Raw genomic sequence first — 10,010 nt, forward strand, 5'->3', positions numbered from 1 at the left:
GGGGGGGGGGGAATTATAATTGAGAATTTGGCTGTTGTCAGTATACCCTTCCATTGTATCTTTTTTTTTTACTAATCTTTAACTTTTTAAAACATAACTTTATTTAATAGAATGAATAGTGGTTGTCTTTATGTTTTTAAACTCAAGCTTGTAGTTTTTCAGTAAAATATGTAAAATTACACACTCACAGCAGTCGAGAGTCTTGAAGCCAGAGTCATTTCCAAGTTTCCCTTCATGCCTAAAACAGCTGGGACCAGAATTAAGATCTCTGTGATTTCTTGGAACACCTCCCAGCTCTGCCCAAAAAACATATAAATAAAATACATATTGCAAAATATTTATGTAAAGAAAACAATTTTAAACATTGCAGTGTTCTGTTCCTGACCTGAGCAATATCGAGCAGTATCCCGGCAGAAACTGTTCCAAGCCCAGCCAACAGAAATGGCACCAGAATCTGCACAACCATGGAACAGATGGACTCTTCGGGTGCACCTGAGACATTTGCATCTTTTGGTTGAGGGGATCTGGTGAGCCGTGACCTGCCATAAAGCTGATTTGGGAGCAAAAAATCTGTCTCGGTGTACTCCTCTGGCTCATAATAGATATTTTCATTAGAAGTAAAATGCTGTGAGTTTCCAGAGAACTGGGATAAAGATGTGTTGGATCTGTTTTGTTGGCTTGGGGAAACAGAATCACTGTGGGTCAGTTTTGTATCCTGTGACTCTTGGACAACCATGGTGCAAACTTTGGTTCAGCGATATGTTGCTCCAGCTGCTCCTACGCCAATGATTAGAAAAAGTTGATCTAAATAGGAAATAGAAAAACTTGTGTCATTGCCAAGTGTGCCACTTTCATATAGAGATAGAGAGAGGGTTTCTTGTACAAGCCTGTTTCAGAATCATCTGATTGCAAGGATAGCTTGAATTATCATTCTTCATGCCCGTTTCACATCAGTATCACTGAGGCTGCATTGTCTTGCAGAGACAGTGCTCTTTATTTGAAATTCCTTAGACATGACCAGGTACTAAACCACTGAGGTTGGCAGTTTATAAGATGGGAAATGGACAAAATGTGTTACTTTTTAGCTACTTTTTATCACAAGCTAAAATAAAAAAATTACAGACTATGTCAGAATCGAATTAGTCCTTTTTTTTGTTTTGTTTTTTTATTTTGTTATTCTTCTTTTCAGTTGGGAATGTTAATATAACAAAAATACAGTATCTTATAATCACAAGACATCCAACATATAATAACAAAGATATACTTTTATTAAGATAAGAGTTTAAGCAGGTTCTAATTAACAAACCCTTAAATGATCAAAAACATACAAATATCTAACAGTAATAAATCCAAATATAAATAATTTTGTTCTTAGTTTTTACGGTTATCAATGCGGACTCTTGTATTGCTGAACCCACCAGATACGCTTAAAAAAGTGTATCCGGTTTGAAGATTAACATCAAATTGGTTAAGGACAGAAAAAAGGACTCCGTTGAGAATTTTGCACTGCTTACTTTTTCCTGGTGTTTCGCCATCTCTCCAGTACCTCTGATAACAAACTCCCTTGATAATGAAACATTTCTTGTTTTAATCTAAGACACTCCAGTCTCTTTTTTTCCAAGTTAAAAAACAATGAAAATGTGCCTTACCCTTTTCTTACACCATAAATGAACAACAGGAGGGCATCTCTTCTGGCACACTGCTGCTGAGCGTGACTCTTCCTTGTGGTTTCTGTTAATGTCTGAATGGTGTGTTCAATCTCCAGTGTGGCAATATTCTAACAACCCATCACCACACACACACACACACACACACACACACACACACACACACACACACACACACACACACACACACACACACACCTATCTGTCTGTCTATCCTGAGTGTCAACTCATCTAGTGTTCCTTCCTCAGAGACTCAGTTTCCCATGAGCATTAGCGGCCTTTCGGAGAATCAGGAGATCCATCATGGGATCGTGTAGTACTACTTTTTAGCAGCGCTGTGTTTGGGGTTTTCGCTTATTCATTCTAGCACCATGGCGGTGGAAATTATCTCACCCGACTGGGAGTTTGACCGTTTTGACGATGGTTCACAAAGTAAGTGCTCAATTGAGCCCTGACATGCAAAGAAAGACTGTGGCAGGCTAAAGTTTACTACTTTAGCATCAACCGCTAGCTCAAGTTGCTAGCTCGATGCGTTGCAGCTGGGCTTCGTATTAGTGAAAGAAACTGCACACTGCTGTTTAATTCCCAAAATGTATGTTTAGTAAATGCCATCAAAATAAAAGTAAGTATTTACTACCCCCGGAATAATTAAAACTGAAGGAGTAAATTAGTGGAATTAATAGCTAGCTGTAGCTGGCGAACGTAAATCGACGCAGTTTGTCACGTACAGCTGATCAATCTGACAGCTGGTTTTGACTGTGTAGTTAACGCCGTACTCTTTCGCTTACTCACATTTAATTTACTTGTTTGTTTTTTCTTTAATGTTATGTTTAGGGCGAGAAAACTGCCCAGTGCTTTCCTGTGTTTATCTCCTTGTGACTTTCCTTCTCAGGCTCTCAAAATATTTATTTACGACAACCTGAACGAACGACCTGTATGTGCCGTTAGTCAACTACATTTATTGGAAAAGGTAGTTTGGTAACACCTTGTAACCAGGCATAGTGTAGATTTACGCATTTTAGGTTAAATTTAGAATCTATTGGGCATCTGAATCATGATTTGAGCTTTAAAGGACAGTTACAAGTGTCTCTTTCTTTAATGAAAATCTAGTAGTGCAAGAGCAGCATTGTTGCTTATAAAATGTTGTAAACTTGTAAAGGAAGGGCAGAAAATCAACCCATATTTTTTTTCTGGTTAGTAAAAGTCAGTAACGTTGTCAAACCTTCCTCCCAACAGAGATACACACAGAGGTTCAACTGAAGAACTACAGGAAGTTTCTGGAGGAGTACACCTCTCAGCTGAAGGGTATTGAAGAGGCTCTGGATGAGTCCATTGGAGATGTATGGGACTTTACTCTGGACCCCATCGCCCTTAAGGTAAAACCCCCAAATATACTGGCTTGGTTGAAAAGACTGACATTGCTTTTACACAGTTATAACTTGCGTAATTTCCTTCCTTATACTTTATGCCCTTTCAGCTTCTTCCCTATGAGCAGTCATCCTTATTAGAATTAATTAAAACTGACAATAAGGTAAGTAAAGACAAACAAATTAGTCATTTTTCATTTTCATATCCACAGAGTTGTTCTTTTTAAAAAACAAAACAAAAACAAATGTCACTTTGGTTGTGTGCAGGTCCTGAACAAAGTTATCACAGTTTATGCTGCTCTCTGTAGTGAAGTTAAGAAGCTTAAATATGAGGTAAGTGTGGTCAAACAGCTCAGTTACTTTGTGCATGGCTTATGATTATGTCATGTTTATATCGGCATGTCTGCATACTCTTGACTAAGGTGGAAGTAAAGCTACTGTTACTTTCAGCAATTTTAGTAGCTCTTTTTTTTTTTTTACTTTGTTTTCTTTAAGATATTAATTTAGCCTCGTTTTGTTGCTTTTCAAGGCAGAAACCAAATTCTACAATGGCCTATTGTACTATGGAGAAGGAGGTAATCTGTCAACTTTTACTGTTTCATGTTGTTTTTGTTCTAGGTTTGCCCTCTGTGGTACACAGTGCTTATTAAGATTAAAAAAAGGCATGTGTGAATTTCTCTTACAGTGTCTGAAACCAGTGTTGTTGAGGGAGAGTCCCAGATTCAGATGGGCAGATTCGTCTCATTCCTACAGGTGGGTAGTAACTGATTTCTGCCATAATCTTATTTACTGATGTCTGTAAGACAGAAATATTTATTTTCCTTTGTCCTTTCATAGGAGCTGTCCTGCTTTGTATCCAGATGTTATGAAGTGGTGGTCAGTATTGTGCATCAGCTGGCAGCACTCTACAACAGCAACAAGTATGAACCATGAATAAATGACCATAATGTTACAGTCATTGCACTATTTTTGCAGGATTTATTGCAGGTTGTGTGCACTTTATATTTAATGAAAGTCCTCAGCTACTCTGCAATGACAGTCTCATTGTATCCAACCTACCTCATATTAGATAAGTGGTTGTGAATGGCCTGACGTGGGTATTTGCTATAGCGAATGAAGCATGAGCTGGTTCCCAGGCTGTATTTTGCTCTGTCATGATCAAACAGAATGTACTAAACTATCTTTCTTCTAAATTACAGGGGTGCAACAAAAATCATAGAATCCTCTGGTGTCCATTTCCAGGTAGGGTTCAAATTTTGTGAGACTTTTAGTATTTGCAGATGTTACTCAGTCATTTATACCATGTCTGCCCTGCTTTTCCTTTGTAGATAGTATACGAACACCTAGGAGAGTTGTTGGTGGTGCTGCTCACACTTGATGAGATTATGGAAAATCACAACACACTAAAAGACCACTGGAAGATGTATAAAAGGTAATTACCCAGTAAGCTATGATGGCATGTGACATACAGTGTAAAAGATGCAATGAAGCAGTTCCACATCTCTGGCCAGAAATCACCACATTCGGACAGGAAAGGGTATAGAAGGCTATAAAAGCACATTTCTCTTGTGGTTTTTTTTTTGTTTGTTTGTTTTTATTTTAGTCTAAAAATAGGTAAACATTAAGTTTCTGTAAAAACAAAAAACAGTTTGCATACATGATGCTGAGGAGCAGGCAGGACTCGCCAAACACAACAACCTCCATTCATGTATGTTGAGGTTTCTGTCCTTACCTTCACTCTAGAATGATCGCTGTTTTCCTCGTGTCACACAAGTGTCTCATTGCATAGTCATAGTTTATAAGCTACAGTTTAATGATCACTTGACCTGTTAAATAGTACACTGTAGACATGTGTTTTCATAAATATGAAGAGAATGTGACCTGTAATTATGAAAGTAAAGCAAAATATATCTGCCACAATACGGAACTGCATCCCAGTCTTTTGTTCACATAAGTACTGTGGTTTGATTTATCATTTGTAGGTTTTTCTTCCACACAATCACACGTGCACACGTACATATATGTGCACTTACACTCAGTGGTAAATATATGCATCTGGTTTTGTTCCCTGCTTGGGTCGTGGAATCTATATATTCAGTTACAGACATGTAACTGAATATGGGGCAAATCTTATACTGGCCCCAATATTTCTGGAGTTTGTTTTTGCAAAGTGGCCTTCATATAGGCCAGCCCCTTAAGTGAAAACATAAGTTTAAATCTACATACTTGTTGGAGTTAGCCGATGTTTTTCTTCCTTTTTCATGCGAGGAGTTCCCACGTATGTGTGGGAACACCTCGCACTAGATCTGAAAAGCATCTCTGTAGTCTTCCTCTTTTCCTCTGACCTGGTAACGCCATATTCAGCATTCTTTGTCCAGTGTAGTCATCTGCACGTCCAAACCATCTCAACCTTTTCACTTTGTCTTTACACTGCTCAACCTGAGCTGTCCCTTTTGATATACTCATTTCTAATCCTCCCCATTGTTAGAGTCAAATTGTTGAATGGCTGTAGCTCAGGTGGTAGAGCGGGTCACCTACTCACCGCAAGGTCGGTGGTTTGATCCCAGGCTCCTCCAGTCTACATGCCAAATATCCTTGGGCAAGATACTAACCCCATGTTTGCCTACTGGTGGTGGTCAGAGGGCCCGGTAGCGGCAGTGTCTGGCAGCCTCACCTCTGTCAGTGCTGCCCCAGGGCAGCTATGGCTACAGTGTAGCTTGCCATCACCAATGGGTGAATGACTGATTGTAGTGTAAAGCGCTTTGGGGTCCTTAGGAGCGCTTTACTTAGGGACTAAGTAAATTTGTTTAAGTAAATTTTATTTCTGTCACAGAAATAAAAGGCTGCAGAGGAAGCTGGTTCTTCGAAGTGTTCTGACACCGACGGCAGAAGGGCTGTTCTGAGATCCTTCCCTTGCTAGCATGTGAAAAACTGGTTGAGCTGTTCGTCTTGCTTAACAGTTAACAGGAATACGTTTCTGAAACAGCAGGGCCTGTGGAAGTGCAGACCCAACACCCATCCTGGTCACTCTCACTGAAAAACCCAAGCTCTACCTCTGTCTATGCCACCATCTCCAAACCATACATTATAGAAGGTCTCGCGAGCATCTTGCAATCCTTCCTGTTCACTCTTGCTGTTTATCCCTTACACAGGTTACTGAAATCTGTGCACCATAACCCTGGGAAATTTTCCATTCCTGAAGACAAGCTGAAACCTTTTGAGAAGCTCTTGCTCAAGCTGGAGGGGCAACTGCTGGATGGCATGATACTCCAGGTGACTTTCCCTTCTGGCGTTTATTATATTAGTGTTAAGTAGAGGTTTTTGGGAAGATAATATGATGAACATTATTCGTATGATCTGCAACAGGCCTGTGTCGAACAAAGATTTGATGATCCTGGGGAGGGAGTAGCAGTTTCCAAAAACAGTGCCTTTGCTGAGGAGTTTGCCTTCAATATTCGCACCATATTTGCAAGTGTTGAATCCAAAATTGGTCAGTTGTTTCTTCTTCCACAATAGACTAGTTTCCTTTAAGTTGTTCTTCAGAGCCGGACTTATTTCTGGTTGTGTTTCTTTTCTCTTTTTCAGGCGAACCTTCAGAAATTGACCAGAGAGACAAATATGCTGGTGTCTGTGGTCTCTTTGTGCTTCACTTTCACATTTTCAGGAGTGTTGACAAAAAGCTTTACAAGGCGCTGCTCGATGTCTGTAAAAAGGTGGATTTCTGTTCTTGGACTTTTTATTACTTGTTCAGTGGGAGTCCCTGCTCATTGTTTTCTTTGATCTGGCCTGAGAACTAAAAGTCTGCTCTTGTGTGTCCACATCTTCACTTAGGTTCCAGCAGTCACTCTGGTTGCAAACATCATCTGGTTTCCCGACACTTTCCTCACCAATAAGGTCCCTGCTGCAGCTAAACTGATGGATAGGAAGAGTCTACAGGCCATCAAAGCACAGAGAGACACATACCTGCAACAAAGAGCGCAGACATTAACAAAGTGAGTAAAGCTGAATGTCAGCCACATTTATTAAATATAAAGTGAAGTATCTAAACATATTGTTTGTGTTCAGGGACATTCAGTCCTACTATCTGTTTGTAACTTCTTGGATGATGAAGATGGAGTCCATCTTGTACAAAGAACAAAAAAGTGAGAAGTTGCAAGAGGACCTTAACAGCAGGTGTAATGTGTTTGTACAGGTGAGTAGTGTGTTGGGTTTATCTAGGCACAAACCCCGCTGGAACACAAGACACTCAACTGCACGACAAGACAAGACAAGAAGGCGCTCTCCGTGTTTAGTGGCTTGCGAGGGAAGTCAGCCAAAGTTGAGGAAAAGATTCCTTCACCTGAACTCAGCCAACTTCGACTGATTCCTTCACTACAGCTCTTTTTATTGTCAGCGAGCAATCATTCATGAATATGCAATTACAAATACATGTGACATTCTTAAGCAGGCATATCTGAACTGTGCGTGTGCGTGTGTGTGTGTGTGTGTGTGTGTGTGTGTGTCTAACCACTATAAATTGACATATGGCCTTTCAATGAACTTAAACTGTGTGTATGCAGGACAGCAGAAGTAAGCGTCTCGCTAAATGATAGGAACAGGAACTTGCAACAGGTCATGTCTCAGACGAACATTTAAAGGTGTGAAGTCTTGCACTCTTAAGAAACAGAACAATCTAGTTCCTAAAGCTATAATGGAAATTATAACGTCGAGGCTGCTTCCTCTCATCTCATGGTACACGAGTGCACACAGAATCTCATCAGCCCTAATAAGAATCAGCATACAGATGATTATATATTTCTAAGCATAAATGATTGTGTTCCTAAGCACAAATGACAATATAAAAAATATCAATTCCAACAAATGACTTTTTATTTTGTATAATCTCTGAATGCATGAATGATTTTTTTCTTTCTTTTTTTTTTTTTTTACATTGAGTATCTTCTCACCGCAGAAGTAACTTTATTGATTTGTCGTCTTCAGTTAGATAAATCTACTTCCTGTTTCATTTCATAAAGTTGTGTGGAGCTTTACATTCATGTTTGACCTGTTATTTAGCAAAGTGTTGTGTTTCATTTATAGGGTATTCTGTATGCTTACACCGTCAGTACCATTATCAAGACGACCATGAACATGTACGTGTCGATGCAGCGGCCCATGACCAAGACATCGGTCAAAGCTCTCTGTCGACTAGTTGAGTTACTCAAGGTGTGTGTGTGTGTGTTTGAGTGTTGCCCCTCTGTTTAAATACCTGTTGCATTGAGAAAAATAATGAATGTCATGTGACTCTCCTCTCAGGCTGTGGAGCACACGTTTCACAGACGCTCTATGGTTGTTGCTGACTCCGTTTCTCACATCACTCAGCAGCTGCAGGCGCTGGCGCTCAGTGCCATCAGCATTGCCAAGGTAAACGAAACAAGCAATAAATCCTGTCAATGTTGCCTTAAGGCAACTGTTTTAATTTGGCACTATATAAATAAAATTTATGAGTTGAATTGATGATTACAGTTATGTTACCATTTCCACTACGTTTTCTGTCAAGGTTGCTCAGAGTTGAATTTCATAAACGTTATTTTTAGAGATGAAGCTTGAGCAAAGAAGAACCCTGTCAGGGGTAGACATTTGTTCAAACACAAGTAAGAGAAATAAGACACTGCAGACCGACTCAGAGAGTATTAGAATACGTGCGCACGGGTGAATGTCTCTGGGAAGACACACACACCGAGTGCAGGCTCGGTTGCTTTATTTATAGTGAAAGTAAGTTTACATAGTACTTCCTCTTTTAACAGAAAGGGGAGAGGTCAGGCATTATCTCAGCTTATCTGACCTTGCACACATACACTGAAAATAACAATGCAGAAGTATATCATGCTTATCTGACATCACACACTGAGGTAAGGAATGCATTATGTTCTCTTTAACAATAAGCTCGGTTATGTGAAAATATATGAACACACAAAATATAAGGCACACTTGATTATATTGTATTATAGAGATTTGGTTATATTGTATAATGTAGAAAATCTCTTGACAAACCCCTTAGATTTCAGTACAGATGTGGGTTGCTGTCTTTAAAATGGTTATGATGGAACATTTCTAGTTTATTCTTTATTTGGGTTTAGGTGCTTAAAATTTCCATTGTAGAAGTTTTATGTAGCTTCATCTCTAGGTTGAATGACAGGCGTGCAAATATGACCTGATATAGCCTGCTTAACTTTGTTATCTGGTGACTGTTAGGGCATAGAAGGAGGAAACTCCCAGAAAGACCAGTGCCAGGTGCTTCCTGCAACATAGGGTGTAGGAGTTTGCTTCCTGCCCAGGTATTGCACAGCAACAGCATGGTGGGGGGGGGAGACAAGAAACTGCGGAAAGAAGTTCTTACAGGGTGTGTGTGTGTGTGTGTGTGATATTATAAAAGGGTTGCTGCAACGTCTTAAGGGCAGAGCTCTCATGACTGTATAACTGTGAATGCAGAAATAAAAGGCTTCCCTACAGCTGATCGTATTGCAAACTTTATTAACAGAAAATTCCATGACATGGTAAAACTGACATTAGTGCAGATGTGCTCTTTGAATGCGTTTTCTGAATGGTGTACCATTATTGTAGGGTCTACCTTACAGTATAAAGAGCCTTGAAGCAACTGTTGTTGTGATTTTGTGCTGTATAAATAACATTGAATTGAATCATTTAATAAAAATGTATTCTCTCCCTCAAGAAAAGGGTGATCTCTGACAAGAAGTACAGTGAGCAGCGGTTGGATGTGCTGTCCTCTTTGGTGCTGGCAGAAAATGCTTTGAGTGGTCCCAGCACAAAGGAGCGACGCCTTGTGGTGTCTCTGGCTCTCTGCGTCGGCACTCAGCTGGTAAGTCAGGAGGAGACTTCATTTTATACACAAACTGTCAATAGAAAATTGTACTTAGTAGTCAGTATAATCTTTTAATAATATAAGTTTACATATGGTAGTGATAGGATGTGCGAT

The 10,010-nt window shown here is 39.7% G+C and overlaps 2 protein-coding genes across 2 annotated transcripts in view; one reads left to right on the forward strand and one right to left on the reverse strand.

Annotated features, from left to right (window-relative positions):
- The window catches only part of slc41a2a (solute carrier family 41 member 2a), a 17,801-nt gene extending 16,071 nt beyond the window's left edge, over positions 1-1,730 (reverse strand). Inside the window, exons 1-3 of the mRNA XM_005734853.2 lie at positions 1,650-1,730; positions 386-804; positions 189-296 (exon numbers count right to left, since the gene is read on the reverse strand). Of these exons, the coding sequence (XP_005734910.1) occupies positions 189-296; positions 386-736 (459 nt within the window). The 5' untranslated portion in view covers positions 737-804; positions 1,650-1,730. The remainder of the gene's footprint in view (positions 1-188; positions 297-385; positions 805-1,649) is intronic.
- Positions 1,731-1,919: 189 nt separating this feature from the next.
- The window catches only part of washc4 (WASH complex subunit 4), a 14,930-nt gene continuing 6,839 nt past the window's right edge, over positions 1,920-10,010 (forward strand). The window contains exons 1-17 of the mRNA XM_005734854.1: positions 1,920-2,099; positions 2,904-3,043; positions 3,145-3,198; positions 3,302-3,367; positions 3,564-3,609; positions 3,720-3,787; positions 3,872-3,954; positions 4,234-4,276; positions 4,363-4,466; positions 6,187-6,307; positions 6,401-6,524; positions 6,620-6,747; positions 6,866-7,026; positions 7,100-7,226; positions 8,114-8,239; positions 8,330-8,437; positions 9,747-9,953. Coding sequence (XP_005734911.1) covers positions 2,039-2,099; positions 2,904-3,043; positions 3,145-3,198; positions 3,302-3,367; positions 3,564-3,609; positions 3,720-3,787; positions 3,872-3,954; positions 4,234-4,276; positions 4,363-4,466; positions 6,187-6,307; positions 6,401-6,524; positions 6,620-6,747; positions 6,866-7,026; positions 7,100-7,226; positions 8,114-8,239; positions 8,330-8,437; positions 9,747-9,953 — 1,767 coding nt within the window. The 5' untranslated portion in view covers positions 1,920-2,038. The remainder of the gene's footprint in view (positions 2,100-2,903; positions 3,044-3,144; positions 3,199-3,301; positions 3,368-3,563; positions 3,610-3,719; positions 3,788-3,871; positions 3,955-4,233; positions 4,277-4,362; positions 4,467-6,186; positions 6,308-6,400; positions 6,525-6,619; positions 6,748-6,865; positions 7,027-7,099; positions 7,227-8,113; positions 8,240-8,329; positions 8,438-9,746; positions 9,954-10,010) is intronic.

This window comes from Pundamilia nyererei, unplaced genomic scaffold, assembly GCF_000239375.1.
Source record: "Pundamilia nyererei isolate P.nyererei 1_Seehausen unplaced genomic scaffold, PunNye1.0 scaffold00060, whole genome shotgun sequence".
In the NCBI taxonomy this organism is placed as follows: Eukaryota; Metazoa; Chordata; class Actinopteri; order Cichliformes; family Cichlidae; genus Pundamilia; species Pundamilia nyererei.